General features: G+C 39.9%; 1 protein-coding gene across 1 annotated transcript in view; it reads left to right on the top strand.

Annotated features, from left to right (window-relative positions):
• IQGAP2 (IQ motif containing GTPase activating protein 2) overlaps nt 1-25,739 on the top strand; it is a gene marked incomplete at its 3' end in the record, with an annotated part of 261,119 nt that overhangs the window by 223,203 nt on the left and 12,177 nt on the right. The window contains exons 26-30 of the mRNA XM_084234138.1: nt 172-256; nt 654-886; nt 3,078-3,210; nt 11,365-11,467; nt 12,204-12,345. Coding sequence (XP_084090264.1) covers nt 172-256; nt 654-886; nt 3,078-3,210; nt 11,365-11,467; nt 12,204-12,345 — 696 coding nt within the window. The remainder of the gene's footprint in view (nt 1-171; nt 257-653; nt 887-3,077; nt 3,211-11,364; nt 11,468-12,203; nt 12,346-25,739) is intronic.

Below are 25,739 nucleotides of genomic sequence, written 5' to 3'. Positions count from 1 at the left end.
CACAGAACAGTACTTAATTATGATCAGTGAAAGTCCTGTGATTCTGTCACCATCTCATTTTATGATTAATTTGTAGGAGAACTGCTCAGCTTTAGTTGACTGGAACAAATGCTATATCCTTCTACTTAGCCTTTTTCCATTATTTTCTTTTGTCATCTGTTTTACATGTAGTTATGGATTGAGGTATATAGCCAAAGTACTGAAGAATTCCATCCATGAAAAATTTCCAGATGCAACAGAAGATGAGCTATTAAAGGTAGATTTTCAAGGGTAATCTCATCATAGCTTCTCTTGGGGGTCTGAGTCAAAATTACCAATGTACCATTTCCTAAGATTTTTCCCCATGTGTGACTACTTATAATATGTAAGTCATCAAGATTATTCATTATGCTAAGGTTAATTTGGAAATTTTACTCATTATATTAGAACATTAGGGAACAATAAGCATAGTTTTCACCAAAAATAATTTTGTTAATTATATTCATAACATGTGATTGCTTTCACCACCTTTTTTTAATTCCTTGGTAAGGTTCATGTCATGAAATGATCCACTTTCATGGAAAATGTACATGAATATTTACTTCAATAAAACAAATCTGAAACTCTTTTAGTTTTCTTTCTTAAACATAATCTCTGCTTCTGCATCACCCCAGATTGTTGGAAACCTCCTTTACTATCGGTACATGAACCCCACCATCGTAGCCCCAGACGGCTTTGACATCATCGACATGACAGCCGGAGGTCAGATAACTCCTGACCAAAGGAGAAACTTGGGATCCGTGGCCAAAGTTCTTCAGCACGCAGCCTCCAACAAGCTGTTTGAAGGAGAAAATGAGCATCTCTCATCCATGAACAATTATTTAACAGAGACATATCAGGAGTTCAGGTGAGAGGACTCATTACCTCTGGAGAAACTTGCCAGATAATAGACAAGAAAACAGGTTTCCCCTGCACTCCTAAAGTAGGACATTCCTATTTGGTAGGATGTGGTAGGTTATTTTTGACATCTGGGAACATCCCAAAATTTTCACATGTAAATTTAATGGAAATGGTATTCTAAGGTCCCCAAAATAGCCCACCAAATCGTTCCACATAGGAACATTTGACTTTCATGGAACAAAGGAAACCTGTAATGTGTGTTCTGTAGCCCAAAATGGAGTTGACAGTAGAGCACAGGAGCCTGGGGCTGTGTGCGTTCCCTGTGGCAGGCATTGTGGGGAAGAGAAGGAAGAGGCAAGCAGACTGAGCTATTGCTCTCTGCTGCCCCCCACCCAGCACCCCTATTACATTGAGTCATCCCCAAAATACAATTCCTGCTGTTAACTAACCGAAGTGTTTATTCTTCCTAACATGCTACAGACTTATAGTACTTAGAATTAAAATATCAAAGAAGTTGATTTCTGCTTTGTTGAACTTAAGAAGAGTATTTGGTTTAAAAACTTGTCCAGTCAGGAAAAACTTGCTTTATCTGCATGAGACAGTGGAAACTTTGTATTTGGTGATGAAAGCTTGGGGAAATCCAAGTTTTGTGTTTGTTAAGTTTATGTTTTCTATCTGTATCTTCTGTTTTATCCTCTATCCTCTCAATTTTGCATGTAGGACTTATGTCTACTGAGTTTCCTTGTGTTTCTAGTCAGATCACTAATCAGCCTGGGACGTGAAAGGAGTGATCTAGTAAGAAGATTCACTCAACCTGAAGCTCTCTCAGGAAGCATGTTTATCTTGACATTCATTTTCCATCTTGTCTGTGATTCTGTTCATTGGTCATAGAAGTATGATATAAATGTGGCCTCTTTCACTCCTCATTTGGGAAATTATAATTTCTTATTCTTTAGTTTTCCTCTGAATTAATGACTTAACTACTGACAAAGGTAGTTCATGATCATTAATCTCTATTTAGAATTGGTGGCTTCTTGTGAGAAAATTTCCCCAGTTCCCCCAACTCCAGGAAGTTTTGATTCAGGCTGCTAATTTTAGTTCCTCTCGATGGCTAAAAACATAATGTCTGTTTCCTGCAAGCCCTTATCTGCTATTAGAGTTGCCCGCTACTTCCTTTTTCCTCAGATAATTACTATCAATCTGTGATTCTAGCTCTTCCTCATTTAAAAATTAAACAAAACCAAAAGTCTCCTCTCATCTCTTCATAAATTCTTTTTTCCCCTTTTACTCTCATATTTGTTCTCTATGTTCCCCAAACACTAATAAAAAACTAGCAAATTTCAGGATGACCAGCATGCTCCCCCCTATTACCCCCCAGCAACACCACCCTTTACTCTTCCAAGCCTTCAGTGGGGAAGGCAGACGTCATTTCTGGTACATGAGCCTCAGAATCTACACCAAAGGTTACTTCAGGCATATGAAACATCTACAGCTTTATAGAATAGAACAACCTATCTACCTGTGCAAAGGATCACTTCTAAACCCTGGTCATAACACCCGGGTTTTTCTTGATCTCTTTGTCTAAATTTGCTGCAGTTTAAACTAGCAGACATTTTAAATCTGGGTACTGGAGGAACAGGTACCGGACAATATGTTTGTGTATCTAGACTTAATAATCCTTTCATCGGCCAGCAACTGATGTTTGGATCAACTAAGACTAAAGTAGTCTTAACTCAAGTTTTTGGGGAATTGGTAAAAGAAACACTGAAGGTCTATGAGGAGGTTGAAGGCTCAGGAACATGTGCCATTTAAAGCAACAAATTTGATGAACTGTTTTTGGTTTATTTTCTCTAAAAAGACATGATTTTTAGATCAAGAGATACCTTGATATTTTTGTTTAAATTTCTGGGGTCATTTGAAAAACAACTTTTTAAAAAATGACCAGCTGTAATTTGATTACAATGACTCACTCACAGGGCTTCAGGCCTTACTTCTCTCTCTATTCCTGTCAGAAGAGCTGGTCCAACAGCAGAAACATGGACTCAGCTCCCAGAATCGAAAGCCAGCCTGGGAGAGTCTGTAACAAATTCCTTTGAGGTTTGGGGTGGAGAACAAAGCACTAGTCATCATTCAATATTTCCCCACTATTCCAGTGAAGCAGCTTAGTTCACAGATTTGACTGTTTTTGTCTTTGTTAGGAAATATTTCAAAGAAGCATGCAATGTCCCTGAGCCAGAAGAAAAGTTCAATATGGATAAATACACAGACGTGGTGATGGTTAGCAAACCAGTCATTTATATCTCAATTGAAGAAATCATCAACACACATTCAGTAAGTTGGGTTGGGGAAGGGTCTTGGCAAAGGACCACCATTGACCCCGTTATCTTAAAAACGTATGGTCTCTGCAGAGGTACTATAAACATGTGCTAATGCTAAAGGTCTTTTTTTTTTGAAGATTTATTTATTCATGCATATAAGAACTAAGGTACAGGCCAGAGGTGTGGTGAGAGGTGAGAGGATTCACCAGAGACAGAGTGGGAAGCAGAACAAGCGAATTGACTGAAATACGATGCTGAGGGGAGCAGCGGGCAAGACAGGAGAGGTCTGCTGTACCATGTGGGTCACCTCCTTCCTTGGCTGGGGATAAAATTTATGCTGCAGTAACTGCGGATTGCTTCATAGTGCTGAGCCTTAACCCCTTGCGCCACCAGGGAGGCCCCGCTCATGCTCAAACTCTTAATCCTAAAACACCTCTGGTAATTTATTCCCTGGCTCTTATACATTAACGAAATTCCTTTTCCCAAACAATGACAGTTTACTTGTTACACAATCTGTTTACAAAGTCTGAATATGCAGTTTAAGTCCTCAGCAGGGGCTAATTATGATTTTCCCCCCACTCACCAAGGCCACACTGCCCCAGCCCCTACAATTTACCCCCTCTTTTTTAAGATTTTATTTATTTTTGTGTAGAATAACAGGTGGAGGCCAGAGGTATGGGGTGGTGAGAAGATTCACCGGAGACAGAGTGGGGAGCAGAAAAGGTGAATTTACTGAAATACACTGCTGAGGGAAGCAGTAGGTGAGGCAGGAGAAGTCTGCTGCTCCATGTGGATCACCTCCCTGGCCAAGCTTAAACTCAAGCCATTGCCCTGAGACTTACCCCCTAGACCACAAGGGAGGCCCTTTTCTTTCCCCACTTCAAGCATTCTCTTAGCTTTTCCAGTAATTCTCTCTCTATTCTAATGTTTGGACGTAAAAGAAAAGGGAATAAACAGGCTGCCTGAATTAGGAAAGAGGCAGAAGACACCCCCACCCACCAATACCCACCTGCAAAGAATCACTTCTATTGTTCTCGAAACTCCCATCTCACAGTCTGTGCTGTGTCATAGAGCCTCCACCTGGTTGAAATGCAAACAACATCACCATCTGCCACTAGCGTGTGTTGAGCCCCCCGGGGGCAGGGCAGCTTTCTTGGCATTGGGAAACCTTAGATGGCTATATCCAAGTGAAATGAGAGCCTAAGCATCAAGATGCTTTTTGTTTTGGATTTAGTTTTTTAGACCAAATAGAACTTATTTTCTGAAAAATTTAGAATCTTTAAAGTTCAGCCTATCAAGAATAGTGCTGGCCCTTGGTACACCAAGTGAAGTCCCGTGGACATGTCAGAAACGCACACCAGACCTCACAGGTCAGGACCTACATCTGACAAGGCCCTAGCTGATTTGGTGACATGCTCAAGGCTTCGAAGCACTAGTTAAGGATGACCGAGCTTTGGGCTATATGCATAGCAATGGGGTAAATCTGACAAAACATCTCTCAAAAATGCTGCCACATCCCCATCACACCATGAGTGGTGTGTACTCATGTACTCATGAGTGGCAAATGGCTTAAAATTTCACTCTATTGATAAGCTCTTCTAAGAAACAAAAGTTTGAATGTGGGTTTGGAAGAAAAAATCTATGACTTTTGATTTCCCTTTGTTAGAGTCAGCAAGGAATCTCCTTGACATTTGTAACAAGCATAGTGGCCAGTAAGTCCTGTGAGTGGCCCCAAACAAAGGCAGCTCTGCAGTTCTTCATGACCGGCAGAAGGAGTGGGTTAAGTGAAGAGGTTATACTTGTTTCTTTTAAATACTCACAACCACAAAGAAAACATGTCCAGCAATGCACCATTTGCAAAAATAATTTTCAGAGCATGTAGACTGATTTATAATTGAGCAACGGCCCATCTGTCTATTTTTATGAAAGAGTACCCATGTCAGAAAACCCTCAAAGTTGGCTGCACATTTGCTGGGGGCAGTATCCTCATGCAGTAAAAGTGGTGAGAAGTTATATTTTACCATGAGAGATTCTTTTCCAAGGACAGCAGAGGAAAAATGATATTGTGTTCATTTAGACTGTTACTCTTTTTTTTTTTTTTGAAGATTTATTTTTTTTAAACATTTATTTATGCACAAAGGAATTGGGGTACAGGCCAGAGATGTGGGGGTGAGAGGATTCACCAGAAACAGAGTGGGGAACAGAACAGGCAGATTGACTGAAATACACTGCTGAGGGGAGCAGTGGGCAAGTCAGGAGAGGTCTGCTGTGCCATCTGGGTTGCTCCCTGGCCGGGAATCGAACTCGTGCTGCAGTAGCTATGGATAGCTTCATAGGTTGCGTCTTAACCCCTTGCACCACCAGGGAGGCCCAAGATTTATTTATTTTTATACAAGAGCTGGTGCACAGGCCAGAGGCATGGGAAAGTGAGAGGATTTACCAGAGACAGAGTTGGGAGCAGAACAGGCAGACGGACCAAAACACACTGCTGAGGGGAGCAGCGGGCGCAACAGGAGAGGTCCACCACGCCATGTGGGAGTCTCCCTGGCCGACTGGGAATCGAACCCATGCTGCAGAGGCTGCGGACAGCCTCCCAGCACTATGCTCAACCTGCTGTGCCACTGGGGAGGCCCTAGACTGTTACTCTTTAAGGAGAAATGGTCTGTTCCTTTGTTAACAAGAATTGAAAACAGAATTTATCCACTTCTGGGAAACAGCTTGTGACCCACTGGGATTTTTTTGATGTTTTAAGTTGGAAGCAAATGTAATAATGTGGGAGTAATGTAATTGAGGAGAAGACATTCCTGTTTAGCTTCTCAATTGAGGAGGTGACGTCACAGGCAGACAAGGCATGGCGGCAGCACTACTTGCTCTAAGGAATATGTAGAACCTCCAAGTAAGTTATTTAAGGAGACATCTCCAGGAAGTTTTGTGTTCTGTTGTTATCAGAATAAAGGGTAAAAGCCAATTGCCTGATTCATTCCTTTCAGAGACAACAGTTAAATCAGCTGTCCTATACCTTTAAAGAACAAGAATATGAATTTATCCATCTTGCTCATTTTGTTCATGTCTCTAACTTACCTTCCCCATAAAATATCATACATATGTCACCTCTTTTACTTATATGAAGTCTTTCTTTCAATGAACTCACCTTTTGAAAAGATCAATAAGGAGTGGTATTACTCTGCTTCAAAATAAAATGTCTCTAACTTAGCAGAAAAGCTCACTTGCCCTGTAATAAGCAGAAATTTTAAAAGTAAGTAAAAAGAATGAAATGAAAACTAAGTAGCTGGTTATAGTAATTCTCCTGAAGCTATGCCTTTGAGACCTGCTCTCCTTAAAAACCCAATTAGCAAGTGTCAGGAAATGTGAAGGAAAATTCAGCATTAAACAGATACTCTCTCATTCACTTGTCTAAAGATTAAAAGAGAATGATAAAAGCAGTGTGATACCAGCAGAGGATAGACATACTGCTCCGTGGGATAGAGTTAAGAGACTAGAAGAAGCCCTTCAAAATTATGTCAGTTCATTTTCAAGAAGCAAAAAGAGTGGAGAAATAATAGTCTTTTCAACTAATGGTAGTTGAAATCCACATGCCAAGAATGAGGTTTCACCCCTTCCTTGCATGCTACACAAAAATAACCTGAAAGAGATCAGAGACCTAGATATTAGGGGGTTAAATCATAAGAATCTTAGAAGAAAACATGGGATTAAATCTTTGTGTGTTGGATTTGGTAATGTTTTTTTAGATAAAATACTAAAACACAAGCAACAAAAGAAAAAATAAATTGAACCTCAACATATGAAAATGTGCTATAAAGAATGCTATCAAGGAATTGAAGTGGGGGGCCTCCCTGGTGGTGCAAGGGGTTAAACACTGCACTATGAAGCAATCTGCAGCACAAGTTCAATCCCCGGCCGGCCAGGGAGGAACCCACATGGCGAAGCAGACCTCTCCTGTCTCGCCCGCTGCTCCACTCAGAAGTATATTTCAGTCAGTCTGCCTGTTCTGTTCCCCACTCTGTCTCTGGTGGATCCTCTCACCTCCCCTACCCCCGCATCTCTGGCATATACTGCAGCTCTTGTATGCATAAATAAATACATCTTTAAAAAAAAAAAAAGAAATTGAAGGGGCCTTCCTGAAGGCCTAGGCATTAGGTCTCAGCACTATCACACTATCACCACTGCGGCCTGAGTTCAGTCCCCAGCCAGGGAGATACCCACATGGTGCAGCAGACCTCTCCTGTCTTGCCCACTGCTCCCCTTAGCAGTGTATCTCAGTAGATCCACCTGTTCTGCTCCCCATTCTGTCTCTGGTAAATCCTCTCACCCCCTGCACTTCTGGCCTACAGCCCAGTTCTTCTACACAGAAAAAAAAAAGAAAGAAATTGAAGAGAATGAGAGAAACTAATTGCAAATAATATATCTGGTATCCAATTTATAAAGAATACCTACAATTCAAAAGCAGAAAACAGCCTATCTAAAACAGGAGCTAAGGACTCTTGAATAGACATTTCTACAAAGATATCCACAAGCACATGAAAAGATGCTTGACTTTACTGATGGTTACAGCATCCAAATCAAAACCACGATGAGATTCGGCTTTACACCTGTTAGGATGCCTACTGTGAAAACAGAAAATCAATGTTGGTGAAGATGTGGAGAAGTTGTAACCCTTGTACACAATTGTGGGAAAGTAAAGTGATGCTGCTGCTGTGGAGGCGAGTACAACAGCTTCTCAAAAAATTAAAATAGAATTACCACATGATGTAGCAATTCCATTTTAAGAGAACTAAAAGCAGAATCAGAGATATTTGTACATCCATGTTCATTATTCACAGTAGCCAAAATGTGGAAGGAACCCAAGTGCCCATCAATAGATGAATGAATGGGGGCATCCCCTGGTGGCGCAGCGATTGAGCACTGGGCTGCAAAGCTGCCCGCAGCCTCTGCAGTGCCAGTTTGATCCCCGGCCACCGGCGAGGGTCCCACATGGCGCGACAGACCTCTCCTGCCACCCGCTGCTCCCCTCAGCAGTGTGTTTCATCAGTCTGCCTGTTCTGTTCCCCGCTCTGGCTCTGGTGGATTCTCTCATCCTCCCGCACTTCTGACTGTATAAATAAATAAATAAATCTTTTAAAAAAATATAGATGAATGAATGGATGAGCTAAATGTGGTATATACAGAAAATGGAATGTTACTTAACCTTAATAAAGAACAGGAAGGAAGGAAATCTCCAATAAGAATGAAACTTAAGGACATTATGCTTTGTGAAATAAGCCAGTAACTATTATTATTCCATTTACACAAGGCACCTAGAATAGTTAAATTCAGAGAGACAGAATGTAGAATGGTGGTGGCTAGTGAAAGGAAGAATAGGGCAATGGGTACAGAGTTTCAATTGAAAAGACTGGAGCTTGATGCATAACAGTGTGAATGGCCACCGCTCAACCACCCTCTTAAAAACAGTTAACCTGACAAATTTTGTTATGTATATTGGACTGTAATTAAAAATAAATACTTAAACATAATTTTAAATGGGCAAATGATCTGAATAGATATTGTTTTAAGGAATTATACAGAAAGCCAAAAAGCACATGAAAAGATGTTCAGTGTCATTGGTATCTCATTGTGGTTTTGATTTGCATTCCAATTTCTATACACCAGAATGGCTAGAGTCAAAAACTCAGGTAATAGCAGATTTGAGAAGCATGTGGAGTAATTGAGCAGATAGTAGAAATGTAAACTGGCACAGCTAATTTGGAAATAACTGGTAATTCCTAAGTATCAAACACAGAGTTAACATACAATAAAACAATTCCACTCCAGAGAAATAAAAACTTTTTTGTACTTGAATGATTATAGCATCATTATTTATAATAACCAAAAGGTAGAAACAAATGTTCATCAACAGATGAATGAATCAAATGTGGTATATCCATGTAATGGAATATTAGTTGGCAATAAAGAGAAATAAAGTACTGATACATGCTACAATGTGGACAAACCTTGAAAATATCATGCTAAGTTAAAGAAGATGTCACAAAGTCCATGCATTATTTCATTCATATGAAGCACCCAGAACACCCAAATCTATAAAGATAGAAAGTAGATTCATGGATTCCAGAGGCTAGGAGGAGGGATTAATGGAAGTGACTGCTAATGGACATAGGCAAGTTGATAAAAATTTCCTGAAATTATTTTTTTTTCATGTTTTTATTTATTTATTTGTTTGTTTTGTTTATACATGCACTGGGTACAGTCAGAAGCGCGGGAGGGTGAGAGAATTCACCAGAGCCAGAGCGGGGAGCAGAGCAGGCAGAAGGACCGAAGTACACTGCTGAGGGGAGCAGCGGGCGGCAGGAGAGGTCTGCGCGCCATGTGGGACCCTCCCCCGGTGGCCGGGGAGCAGCCGGGGATCGAACCGGCGCCGCAGAGGCCGCGGGCAGCTTCACAACCCAGCACTCAACCGCTGCGCCACCGGGGAGGCCCAAAATTTCCTGAAATTAGATAGTGGTGATGGCTGCACAATTCTCAGAATGTCCAGAAACCTATTGCATCATTTTTTTTGCATTGGTATTTTATTTTATTTTAAAATATTTTATTTTATATAATACATCATTTTTCATCTTTGGCAATGTATGCATTTTCATTTTGGTTATATTCCCCATACAGTTGCACACCCCCCACCTTATTTTGACTCTAGTTCTTCCTCTCCTTGTCCCTCCCTAATTCCCCCCGTAATGTATCTCTGGTTAATAGTTGCTTGTTTATTTTGGTTATTACTTTGCATTGATTAGTCTTTTTCCTGGTCTCTTATTTCAGTTTTCTAAATTCCTGCTATGAGTGAGACCATCCGGTATTTTTCTTTTTCTTTCTGCCTTATTTTGCTGAGCACATTGCATCATTTTAATTATTTTTTTAAGATTTATTTATTTATGCATACAAGAACTGGGGGACAGGCCAGAAGTAGGGGGGAGGTGAGAGGATTCATCAGAGACAGAGGGGGGAACAGAACAAACAGAATGACTGAAATACACTGCTGAGGGGAGCAGAGGGTGAGTCAGGAGAGGTCTGCTGCGCCATGTGGGTTGCTCCCTGGCTGGGGATCGAACTCATGCTGCAGTGGCTGCGGATAGCTTCATAGGTTGTGTCTTAACCCCTTGCGCCACCAGGGAGGCCCACATTGCATCATTTTAAATTATAGTTCAACTATATTTGAAATACAGTTCAAAGCTGTTGACGGAAAGATTGAAAATAGAAAAGTTTAATTTTCTCATTATGATTCAGAGTTTTATATGATACTTATTCGAAACAACTAAAATTATGTTTCTATACTTTGGAAATATTATTTTAATTCTAAAACCAAGCAGAAACAGATGTGTTGTCTTTCATGGTTTCCCCCTCAAAGCTGTTATTCCTCAAAAGTTAAGAATTTTCTCTAAGACCTGGCCAGACACCCCAGCAATGTTACTAACCTTTGATCCTTTTTGGTGAAAGAGGAAAGAACTTGGTGTATCCTGGTCTCAGGCCAAGGAAAACCATACAGACATTTCTGCCATTCACTCCCCATGAAAGTTGTTCAGTGCCAAAGTTATGTTTGGCATCTAATAGTTATTAGAGCAAATAGTGATTACTGCATGATTTTTACCTGAAGAGATAGGGAACTTTCCTCTTTGCTACAAAGGGCTAGCCAAAAGACTGATTCCTCTTTTTAGGTTATTTCCTACAACTTGGCCTTTTTTCATAAAGGTAGAGTAGAACACGGGTTAGATGGTAGAAGGGTGGCCCTGGCCAAGTCTTGTGAGATCTTGCTGCAAGAGTAGCAAAAATGTGGACGGAACCCAAGTACCCATCAATAGATGAATGAATGGATGAGCAAAATGTGGTGTATACATAAAATGGAATGTTACTTGACCTTAATAAAGAACAAGAAAGAAGGAAATCTCCAATAAGAATGAAACTTGAGGATATTATGCTTTGTGCTTGCTGCACGTCCCTCTAAGATAAAATAAAGACTCTCCATGGTCTCAAATTATAGTAAATGTCACACATATTTAAGATTCAAATGATATCAAAAAAAAATATTGCAAAACTGGAAAATGAACTATGTAAATATATTAGCAGTTGAGAACGTAATCTTCTGTGTTTTTCTTTGTATACAAAGCTCCTGTTGGAACACCAGGATGCAATTGCCCCTGACAAACAGGACTTACTGAATGAACTATTGGACTTGCTGGGAGACGTACCCAGCGTGGAATCATTTCTTGGTAAGAACTTCTTCTTTCTCCTTCTCCTCTAGTTTGCATTTTGTTGTTTGTCTTTCCTAGCAAATCACCATTTGGGGGGGAATTTAAGACTTAAGTTATTAAGTCTTAACAACTTAAGGGCTAAGTCTAGCCCTTGGTGTCCAAGAGTGTAAATCAATTTGATATTCTTTTTTTTTTTTAAAGATTTATTTACTTATTTATACAAGCACTGGGTACAGTCAGAAGCATGGGGGGGCGAGAGAATTCACCAGAGTCAGAGAGGGAGAGCAGAGCAGGCAGAAGGACCGAAGTACACTGCTGAGGGGAGCAGCGGGCGGCAGGAGAGGTCTGAGCGCCATGTGGGACCCTCACCTGGTGGCTGGGGATTGAACTGGTGCTGCAGGGGCTGCGGGCAGCTTCGCAACCCAGCACTTAACCGCTGCGCCACCGGAGAGGCCCCCAATTTGATATTCTTGAAGGTTGACTCTGAACATTCAAAAAGTATTTGTTAATCTATATCATATAAATTTTACATATTTTAAATATCTTCCCCATGTCATTTTATAATGTTTAAATCAATGATTTTAAACGTCTATATTGGACTGCATTGGACTATGCTGGACTGTGATTTTTTTTAATGAATACCATGATCGTCTGTCCAGCACCCACACCTGTCTTCCCCACAGAAATTGATCTTAGTCTTATGCCACCATCACTGTGGATGAATTGGAGGAATGACAATGTTTTTTTTCTCCAGGGGAAGGAGCCATTGACCCCAACGACCCTAACAAGACTAATACACTACATCAACTCTCAAAGACTGAGATTTCTCTTTACTTGACAAGCAAGTATGATGTGGGGGATGGCGAGGCAATAGACGGCCAAAGCCTCATGATAAAGTAAGTTTGGGGCTTAAAGGACACTTGTCTCCAATTATGCATCATAAGCCGTGTAAATTCAAATAAGGCTGAATCCCCAAATAACTCATTTTTAAAAATCTGATACTAAAATACATTCTGTTCAGCCATCAAACATCTAACCAAACTAAAAATAGACTCTTAGAGTATAAGAAGGACCTAATCATCATGATAGTTTAAACCTGTTTTGTTTGCAGTTTTGTACTTTGGTTGACCCTTGAAGAAGGCAGGTTTGAGCTGTGTCTGTTCACTTCTGTGTGGATTTTGTGCTGTCCATGGGTTCCACATTCACAGGGTCACCCACTGTTAGATGTAGGTTGATTGGATCCTGGGCATGGAACCGAGTGTACAGAGCCAACTATTAGTTATACTCAGATTTTCAGCTCTGTAAGTGGTCAGGACCCCTAACTCTCAGGTTGTTCAAGGGTCAGCTGTAATTTGTGGAATTTGGATCTCTTTCCTTTAAGATATAAAGTGATCGACTCAGCCTTTGGTAACTGAAGGGAACTAGCTGTTTCAGAGTGGCCAAAATATTAGTGAAGAAATACCTTGAACCAAATTTAATTGCTGGTGAAAGTGGTGCATCCATGACAAGATGGTGATAGCATCTGATTTATCAGCCTTCTTTCTCATCAAAACCTAGATATGTTTACCAGCCTTCATATTATTTATCTCCTTTGTATCCCCAAAGATTTCAGGGACGCATTCACACTTGTAATCAATACTGTATTTTTTTTTCATCAAGACCTCTGGATATTCCAGCAGTCCTTTACATGTGATCCATAACAAGATTAAAACACCCTACACCAAAACCAAGTGCTCACCCAGCAATGCAATTTTTGAGAACTTATATAAACAAACAGATGTGTGTTAGCACATTAGAACAGTTGTATATTGGGCTGAGGTGGAGAATGGAAGTGGAAATAGGGACCAAAGGAAACAAAGAAGTATTTAAATCAGGAAAAAAAGAAGTATTTAAATCAATCGAAAGCTACACGTCCTGAGTTCTAATGTTAAGAAGGAGAACTTACTGTGTTGTGATATGTGCTGCTACTGTTAGGCACTGTTATCTTATCTTCAGATCATCTAGGGCTCCAATCATTCATGTAACAAATATTTGAGTCTCTAGTCTATGTCCATGGCACTGGGCTTGATGCTGGGGATGCTGTGATGAGCTGCTTTAGTAATGGTCCCTTGCCTTCCCAGGGTCTGAAGACTGACAGCAGAGGGCAGCTCTCAACTGTAAGACAGAGGACTCAGCCTCCTTAGAGTTGAGGGCAGTTCCATGAGACTACTGATTGCTAAGTCAGATTGAATTTGCAGAGAAACAGCTCAGGGCAGGGCAACAGAGAAATGAGGGAAGCTGTGGTATCTGCTCCCTGGATTGTTGGAGCAAGTGCCAATTATAAAGGTAACTGGAAATACAGATTGTGTGGAAATTAAATTAGGCTAACTATCCTGTAATCTCATAAACTTTGTTTTTAGAAATAATGGGAAGAATTATTTTCATGATTCCTTTTGTCATTTGTGCACCATTTCCCAAATGCAGCCAACTCAAATGTCCTCATTAATGAATGAAAATCACAATTTGAATAGTCTAAAATATCAAATAATCTGATTTTATATTTATACTCATTTCTGAATGAGTCTCCATGCACAGCAAATTTTTGAAATGCATATTTTAAAAGCCAAACTAAAATTCAGATGTGTTGGACAGTCTTGTGTGTTAGCTTGGGCAACCTGTTGCATGTCTCCCCTTGCCTCAGCCCTTGGGTGGCTCTCTCCCAGCTCCGCACTGTGTGCTGGAAACTAACACTGTCTGTTTTTTCAGTGATTGTAGTAGAGCCAGCCAGTGGCTTCATTTTTTTTTTAATATGCTAAAATACACATAACACAAAATTTAGCATTTTAATACTTTCAGTTAAAATTCAGTGGCATTTAGTGCATTCGGAATTCTGTATAACCATCACTGCTATTTACTTTCAGAACATCTCCATCATCCAAAAGTAAACCCTGCCCCCATTAAACAGTCACTTTCCTGTTCCCCCTGCAGCATCTTTCCAGACCCTGTGTTGCATTTCCTGGTATAGCACTAAATCTGCTCTCTGGGAGCTTGTCTATTCCCTATATCTCCCTCAACATGTGTCCTGTGTCTGGTCTTTTTCTCAGCATAATGTTTGTGGGTGAATAATATTCCATTGTGTGAATATACCACATTCTTTGTAGATGTTTAATTTGTTTCCATCTTTTAGCTATTATAAATAGGACTGCCATGAGCATTCACATACAAGTTTTTATTGTAAACCTGTTTTCGATTCTTTGTGGTTTATACCAAGAATTACTGGATCATGTGGTAATTCCATGTTTAGCTTTTTGAGGAACTGTAAATTATTTTTCCACAGTGGCTGTGCCATTTTATAGTCCCACCAACAAAGTATGAGTTTCAATTTTTCTGCATCTTCAACAACACTTATTTTCTGCTTTGCTCTTTTCTGACAACCATACTAGTGGGCATACAGTATCTAATTGTGGTTTTGATTTTCATTTCCCTAGTGATTAATAATGTTGCGCATCTTTCCTTCCCAGTCATTTGTTTATTGTTACAAAAGTGTCCATTCTTTGCCTGGATTGTCTTTTTGTTCCGGACTCATAAGAGTTCTTTATATATTTTGGAGACTAGACACCTATCAGATTTGCAAATATTTTCCACCATTTCCAGGGGGTGTCTTTTATTCTCTTGGTAATCTTTTCCGCTCAAAGTTTTGTTTTTTTTTTTAACTTGATGAAATCTAGTTTGTCTTTTTGTTGTTGTTGCTTTTTTGTGTCATATTTAAGAATTTATTGCTTAATCCAAGGTCATGAAGATTTACATGTCTTCTAAGAGTTCTCTAGTTGTTGCCTTTATATTTAGATCTGATTCCTTGTAAGTTAATTTTTGTGTAAGGTATAAGGAAGTGATCCAACTTCACTCTTTTGTGTATAGATGTCCAGTTGTCCCATCACCATTTCATAGACTATTTTTTCTTCATTAAATGGTCCAGGCACCAATGTTAAAAACAAATTAACTAAATTCTAGTCCATTGGTCTACATGTCCATTCTTAGGCCTGTAGCACACTTCATTGATCCCTGTACTTTTGCAATAAGTTTTGAAATAGGAAAGTGCAAGTCTTCCTACTTGTTCTTTTTTTTTTTAATAATAAATTTTATTTTTATATTCCCCATACAATTGCAGCCCCCCCATTCTGACCCCAATCCTTCCCCTCCCGCCCCTCACCCCCCAAAAAGTGTCTCTAGTTCATAGTTTTTTGTTGATTTTGATTTTCACTTTCTTATAGTTATTCATTTTCCTGGTCCCTTATTTAAGTTTTCTAGATTCCTGCTATGAGTGAGACCATCCGGTATTTTTCTTTTTCTTTTTGGCTTATTTCGCTGAGCATGATCCCTTCCAGCGCCATCCATGTTGCTGCAAATTGCATGTGTTTATCTTTTTTGAATGCTGAGTAATATTCCATGGTATATATGTACCACATCTTCTTGATCCAGTCATCTATTTTGGGGCATTTGGGCTGTTTCCAAAGCTTAGCTATTGTAAATAGTGCTGCTATAAACATAGGGGTGCAGGTGTTCTTTGGAATGGATGTTTCTGTGTCCTTTGGGTAAAGACCTAGGAGTAGAATTGCTGGATCATATGGAAGCTTTATGTTTAGTAGGTCCAGAAATCTCCACACAGCTCTCCATAGTGGTTGGACCAGTTTGCACTCCCACCAGCAGTGCAGAAGAGTTCCTTTTTCTCCACACCCTCGCCAACATTTGTTGTTGCTAGTTTTTTTAATATGTGCCATTCTGACTGGTGTGAGATGTAGTTTTGATTTGCTACTCATGGTAGTTTTGATTTGCATTTCCCTGATTACAAGTGATGTTGAACATTTTTTCATATGCCTGTTGGCCATTTGCATTTCTTCTTCAGAGAAGTTTCTTTTTAGCTCTTCTGCCCATTTTTTGAATGGGTTATTTTCTTTGTTGTTGCTGAGTCTCATCAGCTCTTTGCAGATTTTTGTGATCAGTCCTTTATCATTAGTGTTGTGTGCAAAAATGTTCTCCCAGTTAGTGGGGTTTCTCTTTGTTTTTGTTATTGTCTCTTTTGCTGTACAGAAGCTCTTTAATTTGATGTAGTCCCAGTTGTTTATCTTTGCCTTCACTATCACTGCTTTGGGTGATGTGTCTCTAAAGATGTCTTTGATGTGCAAATCACGTAGTGTTTCGCCTATATTTCCTTCTATATATTTTATGGTTTCAGGTCTTATGTCTAGTTCTTTAATCCATTTTGAGTTGATTTTTGTGTATGGTGTGAGGTAGTGGTCAAGCTTCATTCTTTTGCATGTAGCAACCCAGTTTTCCCAGCACCATTTATTGAACAAACTTTCTTTGCTCCAATGCATATTCTTTGCTCCTTTGTCAAAAATTAGTTGACCATAAATCTGTGGGTTTATTTCTGGATTTTCTATTCGATTCCATTGGTCTGTATGTCTGTTCTTGTTCCAATACCATGCAGTTTTGATGATTATGGCTTTGTAGTAGAGTTTGAAGTCTGGGAGTGTGATGCCTCCATTCCCTTCTCTTTTTTTCAGGAGAGCTTTGGCTATTCGGGGTTTTTTGTGATTCCATATGAATTTCATCAATAATTGTTCTATTTCTTTGAAGAATGACATTGAAATTTTTATTGGAATAGCATTGAATCTGTATATTGCTTTTGGTAGGATGGCCATTTTAATAATGTTTATTCTTCCAATCCATGAGCAGGGGATGTCTTTCCATTTCTTTGTGTCTTCTTCTATTTCTTTTAACAGTGTTTTGTAGTTTTCTTTGTATAGGTCCTTTACCTCTTTTGTTAGATTTATTCCCAAGTATTTGATTTTTTTTGTTTCAGTAATAAAAGGGATGGTTTTTTTGATTTCTTCTTCTTCAGATTTATTGTTTGTGTATAGAAAGGCTACTGACTTTTGCGTGTTGGATTTTGTATCCTGCCACTTTACTGAACTGATTGATGAGTTGAATTAGTTTTTCTGTGGAGTTTTTGGGGTTCTCTATGTATATTATCATATCATCTTCAAATAGTGATAGTTTGACTTCTTCTTTTCCTATTTGGATTCCTTGTATGTCTTTCTCTTGTCTTATTGCTCTGGCTAGGACTTCCAGTATTATATTGAAAAGCAGTGGTGAGAGTGGACATCCTTGTCTAGTTCCAGATCTTAATGGAATTGTTTTCAGCTTTTCACCATTGAGAATGATACTGGCTGTTGGCTTGTCATAGATGGCCTTTATGATGTTGAGGTATGTTCCTTGTATCCCAAGAATTTCAAGGGCTTTTATCATGAATGCGTGTTGCACTTTGTCGAAAGCTTTCTCAGCATCTATTGATATTATCATATGGTTTTTATATTTCTTTTTGTTGATGTGTTGGATAACGTTGATTGATTTTCAGATGTTGAACCATCCTTGTGTCCCTGGAATGAATCCTACTTGGTCGTGGTGAATTATTTTATGGATACACTGTTGGATTCTGATAGCTAAAATTTTATTGAGGATTTTTGCATCAGTGTTCATTAGGGAGATTGGCCTGTAGTTTTCCTTTTTTGTGTTGTCCTTGTTCGGTTTTGGTATTAGTGTAATGTTGGCTTCATAGAACGTGTTTGGTATTGTACCTTCCTTCTCAATTTTTTGAAAGAGTTTGTGAAGGATAGGCACTAATTCATCTCTGAATGTTTGGTAGAATTCATTTGTAAATCCATCAGGTCCTGGGCTTTTGTTTTTGGGGAGGTTTTTGATTACCATTTCAATTTCGCTAATTGTAATTGGTCTGTTTAGGTGTTCTATTTCTTCTTTATCTAGCTTTGGGTGATTGTAGAGTTGTAGGAATTTGTCCATGTCCTCTAGATTGTTGAACTTGTTTCCATACAACTGTTCATAGTAGTTACTGATTATTCTTTTGATTTCTGCTGTGTCTGTTGTGATTTCTCCTCTTTCATTTGTGATCCTGTTTATTTGTGCTTTCTCCCTTTTTTCCTTTGTGAGCCTGGCTAGGGGTTTGTCTATTTTATTGATTTTTTTCAAAGAACCAGCTCTTGGTTTCATTGATCTTTTGGATTGTTTTTTTAGTTTCAATTTCATTTATTTCTGCTTTGGTTTTTATTATTTCTTTTCTTCTACTGGTTTTGGGGTTTTTTTGTTGTTCTTTTTCTAGATCTTTGAGCTTCGAGATTAGGTTGTTTCTTTGAGTTCTTTCTTGTTTCTTGATGTGAGCTTCTATTGCTATATATTTTCCTCTTATTACTACTTTTGCTGCATCCCATACATTTAGGATATTGGTGTCCTCCTTGTCGTTCAATTCAAAGAATTTTTTAATTTCTTCTTTGATCTCCTCATTAGTCCAGTGGTCTTCCAGTAGTGTGGTTTTTAATCTCCATGAGATAGGAAAGTTCCTTGCCTTCTTTTTATGGTTTATTTCTAGTTTGATGCCTTCATGGTCAGAAAAGATGGTTGATATGATTTCAATCTTGGTGTATCTGTTGATGTTTGTCCTGTGCCCCAGTATGTGATCGATCCTGGAGCATGATCCATGTGCGCTTGAGAAAAATGTGTACTCCGTTTTTTTGGGGTTTAGTGTTCTATAGATGTCTGTTAAGCCCACATGCTCTAGGTCCTTATTTAGAGCTTTAGTTTCTTTACTTATTTTTTGTCTTGTTGATCTATCCATTGTTGATAGTGGTGTGTTGAAGTCTCCCACTACGTATGTGTTTTCTCTGATGTCTGTTTTCAGAGAGGACAACAGTTGTCTGATATATTTTGGTGCTCCTTCGTTTGGTGAGTATATGTTAATGAGTGTTATTTCTTCTTGAAGTATTGTCCCCTTGATCATAATGTAGTGACCATTGGGGTCTCTTTTTATTTTTTTGAGTTTGAAGTCTGTTTTCTCTGATATAAGTATAGCTGTTCCTGCTTTCTTTTTTGGCCCATTTGCTTGTAGGATTGTTTTCCATCCTTTAACTTTGAGCCTATTTTTATCTTTTGTAGCTAAATGTGTTTCCTGGAGACAGCAAAAGGTTAGGTTTTGTTTCTTAATCCAGGCTGCAACTCTGTGTCTTTTTATTGAAGAGTTTAGTCCATTTACATTTAGAGTTAATATTGATATGTTAGCATTTGTATTTGCCATTGTGTTTGTCTTTCCTTTGATTTTATTTATTTATTCTTTTAATAACTTTTTTTTTTTTTTGGCCTTCTTTCGTTGTTATTCATCCTTCTGAGGTTCTAGCTTTAGGATTCCTTGTAGTATTTTTTGGAGTGGGGGTTTAGTCGTAATGAAATTCCAGAGTTTCTCTTTGTCTGGGAAGGTCCTTATTCTTTCTTCATAGAGGAAGGAGAGCTTTGCGGGATAGAGTATTCTTGGTTGGCATCTGTTTTCTTGGAGTCTGTTGACTATGTCCCTCCACTCTCTCCTTGCCCGTAGTGTTTCTTCAGAGAAGTCTGATGTCAGCCTGATTGGTTTTCCTTTGAATGTTATCTATTTCTTCCCTCTTGTCAGCTTCATTATTTTTTCCTTGTCCTGGATTCTTGGGAGCTTTACTATTATGTGTCTTGCTGTATTTTTCCTTTCGTCGTGGAAGTTTGGTGTTCTTCTTGCTTCTTGTATATCAATTTTCAGCTCCTTCTTCATGTTTGGGAAGTTCTCCTCAGTTATCTCCTGGAATATTTTCTCTGTTCCTACATCTCTCTCCTCTCCTTCTGGAATTCCTATAACTCTTATATTTCCTTTCCTCATGGAGTCAGATAGTTCCCGAAGTCTTTCTTCGTTCTTTTTCCTTTGTACTTCTCTTTCCTTTTCTGTTTTGGTTCTTTTTATTTCTGTGTCTTCAAGAGTACTTATTCGTTCTTCCATTTCATCTATTCTGCTTTCCTTGCTTTTCCCAGAGTTCTTTAGTTCCTCCATTAATTCTTTGATCTCCTGCGTTTCTTTTGCTTCCCTCTTTAGGGACTTGATTTCCTTCTTCTGATCATTGTTTTCCTTTATGAGTTCTGTCATTTTTTTAATCACGGCAATTTTAAATTCTCTTTCTGGAAGGCTCAGAAGTTCTTCCAAGTTACTGTCGTTGCAATCTGGGGGGTGGTTTTCTTTTTGTGGTGTGCTTTTTTCCTGAGGAGTTGTTAGGTTGCATGTGGTTCTTCTACTCCCTACTGTCTGTTTTCTAATTTGTCATATGCATTGGGACACTGTGTTGCTCGGACTGGCCGGCATCTTGGGTGAACTTCTCCGCTCCCCTCTGGCTCCTCCAGGAGCCATCTCTGGCTTCTGAGGGAACTTTCTGCTGGTTTCAGGAAGTCTTTACTGAAGAAATGTCCCTGTTCTAAAGTGGCAATGCAGGACTCAGGCACACTCTTCTGCGCACCCGGTCTGCCCCGGCCGTGGGTGCCTGTTCCCTCTGTGGGCTCAGACTGCTGGTCGGAAGGGGCCTGGCGTGGGCTAACTTCCCGGCTGGCCACTGTCTCCTCCAGGAGCCTTCTGCCCTTTTCAAGCAGTCTTAAGAAATTTCCCTGTTCTATGGGGTGTTAGTTACTTTTTTTTCTGGTCACTAGGTGGCGCCAGAGAGCTCTCCTATTGTCCTTGGGGGGCTGTTTTTCGCCCCTCCCCCCCACCCAGTGGGACAGGGAACAGAGCGGGAATGGTAGGGTAAACCTCAACGGCTTTGGGGTGCTGTGTCTGCCTTGTGCCCCACCGTCGTGGAGAACCCACACCCCGAACTTCATGCCCTGGGTCTCAGTTCCAAAGCCCTCAGTTCCAGGACGCGTGCTGTAGCCCAGTTCAGTGGCGCGGGAATGGCACCTTTTGCACCCGCTCCCGTGCCTGGACGCCTGGTTCCTGCTTACTCAGTGAGGGACTTTCACCCCAGTGAGGGCCTCCGCGCGTCTCCCCGCAAGCCTAGGTCGCAGGCGCGGGGACCTGGGCAACCGCAATCCCGATCCCTGTTTGCTTTTCAAGCGCGACCAGGTGTGGTGGCTGCAATAGTTCCTTTCCACTCCCAGTCCTGCTTGCTGCGTAGTTTGTTCTTGTTGGCCATTTTGGTTTGTTGTTTTCCTCCTCTCTGCCGGTCGGAGAGTGCCGACTCTGTGGGTGGGGGAGGGGAGCAGGGTTCTGCGCTTTCCTCCCTTCTAGTCCTCTTTTATGGCCACTTTCTTCTTCGGGTAGTTTGCTGGAGTCGTCCGTTTATCTTCCGTGTCCCAGTTCTCACTGGGACCTGCCGCTTTTCCTCCCTATTAACTTTTTTTTAATGGGAGATCCTACTCGCAGCGTCTCCTCGCCGCCATGTTGCTCCGCCCCTCCCTACTTGTTCTTTTTCATCATTCTTTTGACTGCCTGAGGTCTCTTGCAATTTCATGTGATCAACTTTTTCATGTATGGAAAAAAAAGGCTATTGGCCCAATGTTTTAATAGCCTTGATAACTTGCTGCTTTCATAGACCTCTGGAATCTAGGAAGCCTCTCCTGAGCATTCCTTGAGATCTTCCTGTTGTCAGAGCCCTTCACTAAAGTCGCCCAGTGATCAATGTGGATAACAACTTGAAATACAGACTGACCAAGTGGCCTTTCCTGAAAGCAGAATTTGAATGTTACCCAAAAGATTCAGTGGATTTGCTCCATCATGTAGACAAACCTTACTTCCAAGTTCATTGCACTTTCTTTAAGTATATATTTGAAAATCTCTGATAGTAAGAGATAATTACAAAATGTGTCATTGATGGGGAACTTAAAAACCATCTAGTCTGAATCTTTACCTTCGAGGTTGGAAATTAAAGTCTAAAATTATAAGAAGCAAATAGTCACTAACATTTTAAATTCCTAAGTCTTACCTCATTTGGCGTTCCATTAAAACACACTTTGAAATATTGATTTGAAAACTCTTACGGTAATGACTTTTTTCAAAGGTAATAAACCAAATTCCCAACTCATACACCACCATTCTTGAGACTCTTCATTAGAGAATCACACTTAACTAAAATAAGAGATGCTTTTCAGAAGTTACTGCATGAAATGGGCAATCATTTAGACAGCACAGCAGATTAGAACATGAAAATACCTGACTTTTTTCTCTTTAAAAAATTTATGTTCCTTTTTTGTTTAAATAGGTTGTGTTTTTAACTTTCAGAAATGCCTCTTTGTTGATTAATTATAAAATTGAAAATGCCCCAGAGATGAGTAACTCATCCTCATAGAGACCCCTCCAATAGCAAAATCTAGGGCATTGTTAATCCTTCTGCTTGCAATTTTAATACTATGCTAGTGTCCTAGTTCTTACTAACTAGATGAGGATGGAGGTAATATTAATAATAAACATCTGTGTGGTGGTTACCATGTGCCAGCTACTATCCTATAATAGATAAATAATAAATATATAGCAACATGTATATAGAGATGTCATGTAACACTCTCAGCAATTCCAAAAGGTAGAGATAATTATGTATATGTTACATATGAGGAAACTAGGTGCAAAGCATGCACACACACACACACACACACACATACAATTCCTGGGTAGTATAGCAGGGAAATGGAGCAGAGATTCAAATACAGATCATCTTCCAGCATCTGCACTTTTGATGCAACAAGTTTTTATAACTTGTTGAGGACAAGGTCATTGCTCTTTGTATTTGCAGGAATCTGAGAATAAAGGAGAATGCTAGCAGATCAGTTATTGCATAACTGATACTGGGCATGTTCCCAGGTTAAAAAGAAGGAATGACTGATAGAAGAGATATGAAGCGCATATTTGAGTAGGAAGAAACATGTCATGTCTGTTTCCTTTCTGTATATTTATGCACTAGGGAGCATCAGTTTTGGCCACTGCTGTATGTCAATACTGCCAAGCATGGTATTAAAAGAGCAAACAATTGCAGATCTTTCATTATAACTTATGATTCAGCTTAAAATGTGTGATTCTTGTGGCCTTTATTAAGACTATTTTCCTACAAAAGTATGTGTTTAAGTAGAAGTTAATATTTGTGGGTTTTAATCATAACTTAGCTGCCTAAGTGCTTGAATTGTCATCTCTAGAGAATTTTTTTCCTATCACATGATGCTGTTTGAACATCCATTATCAACTGAAAAGATTTCCTTGTTTTTGTCCAAATTGGCACAGGCACTGAAATGGCTAAGATGATGTTTAAGGTCTGATGCTAAAAATTTGCAATCATATTATTAAAATGTCGGGCATATGACAGAGGAAGAGGCTCAGGAACACCGTTAATGGTCAGAGGGTAATCTCAGGGGCCATGTGAATGGAATGAGCAAACCCAAAAGGCCAACCCAATTTACATGTTCCCTGCGGGTCCACATATTGACAATGAGGCTTGAGCACAGCTAGGATGAGTAAATTCCCTCTTGTATTTCTTTTTATTATTATTATTATTATTTCTCAGGGCTAGAATCCTCCTCATTCAGGGAGGGCAGGCTCCTTGGGTTGATCAACCTTTTACATATTGTTTGAATAGTCATGGACCAATGACTAACTGGTGACTTAAGACTGGTCAGACTATATCTAGAACATTGTATTTTCATTGGGATGGGAAGGTCATTAGCAAGCTGAGCAGTAAGAACTATGAACTCTCTCTAAATCCTGTTGTGAAGAGGTTTAAACAAGTGGAGGATTTTCACTTGGAAAAAAAGAAAGGTGCTGGAAGAAGGGACAGAAACACAGTTTTGACTCCTGAGTGTGACTTTTGTCCAAGAATTGAAACTCTTACTAGGTCTTAGTTACCCCATTTGTAGAATCAGAGGTGGACTCTTTCCCAAAGGGGCCCCTGGGCGCGGAAGCCCTGTGACCTCTCTGGAAGGCAGGTCTCCAAGAATGAGCTTGCTATTTAAGAATGGAATATTCTGCCCTCACTGAAAGAAATTAAATGTGAGCCACACAAGTGATTTTAAATTTTCTGGATTTTAAATTTTTCTTAAAAAGATTCAGTTGAAATGAAGTCTGATCATATATTATACTTAAGCCAGTAGACCCAAAATGTTATCAGATCAATATGTAGTCTGCATAAAAAAATGTTAATGAGCTATTGTACCTCCCATTTCCATACTGAGTCCAACCCAGTGTGTGCATCAACCTTATTGCACATCTCAGCTGGCACAGGTACTCACCTGCCACCTGTGCCAGGGGCTACCTCTTGGGCAGCACAGCTTCGTGACCTTCTGAGAGATTCTCATAATAATAAAGAGAAAAACCTAACAGGACTTATCTCATTTGCACAAGTCCACACAACTAGTGAGCAACAGGGGCCCTGATTCCACCCAAGATCCATTGGGCCCAAAGCCCTTACCCATGAGGCCGAAGTGGGGAGAGGCAGGCAGCTTCCTAACAGGAAACCAGATGGTTACTTTTACATAAGTCAGCAATAGATGCCATAGGCCTGACAGAAAGTAAAATTCCAAGAGGAGAAGGCTATATGGGCTGTTTGTTCCTAGCAGCTCCTGAATAAATAAACGTTCTTTGCCCTTGGTGGGCGAGCATCAGTAAATTCAGTCGTTTTGGTCATATATAGCTGCTGGAAAGAAGATAAAGCTGGGAGTGTTCTGTCCTGAGTGGTTCCTAGAATATTATTTCAAATAGGAAAAATCACTGTGTTTACATTTTTTGAAATCATCCAAAGCTTTTACTTTAAACTTCACATTCCTGTTAAATACATTTATGATGATGAAGGGAAGAGGCAGTTGTGTATGGGGAAGATACGCAATCTGAGCTGCCGCCTCAGGAGCAGGGCCGTCTCCCACGTGCCTATAATTAGCTGTGTGCCCACCTTTGACTCCCAGTGGAGTCCTAGCTGTGCATTCCCAGACAGCCTGTAAATCCCCAGCAGGAAAGGGTCACGGGGCCAAAGGAAATAGCTATGATCCTTCTACAGCTTTCAATAAATAGGAAAGGAGGGAAAATCTGTTGCCAGCTGGTTTGTTGGATTTTATCCTATTTTCAAAAATAAGAGATCTGCAGCGACCTTGGAAGGTCCCCCCTGACATGTGGGAACCACTGCCCCTACGCTTCAAAACATGAACAATGCTGTGCCCTTTTCCAACTCATCCTGCATGAGCACTTCCTGCTGCAGTTGGGGAAGAAATTCATCATCTGGTGATATCACGGCATGCCTTTGAAAGGCTGAGGTTAATCACAATAATAAAAGTACAATGAAAGTGAAACTTCAGACATCATGCAGACCTGTTTATAGTTTAAGGCATCTTCTGTTTAGGTTTCCCTCTTTTGGATGACAGGCTATGGCCAATAATACTGTTCCCACTTAAGTAAAAAGGAGCAAATGTGAGCATTTATTTGCCTTTT

The sequence above is a fragment of the Talpa europaea genome (assembly GCF_964194135.1).
Source record: "Talpa europaea genome assembly, chromosome: 5".
NCBI classification, from domain to species: domain Eukaryota; kingdom Metazoa; phylum Chordata; class Mammalia; order Eulipotyphla; family Talpidae; genus Talpa; species Talpa europaea.
This window is presented reverse-complemented; position numbering and strand designations above follow the sequence as displayed.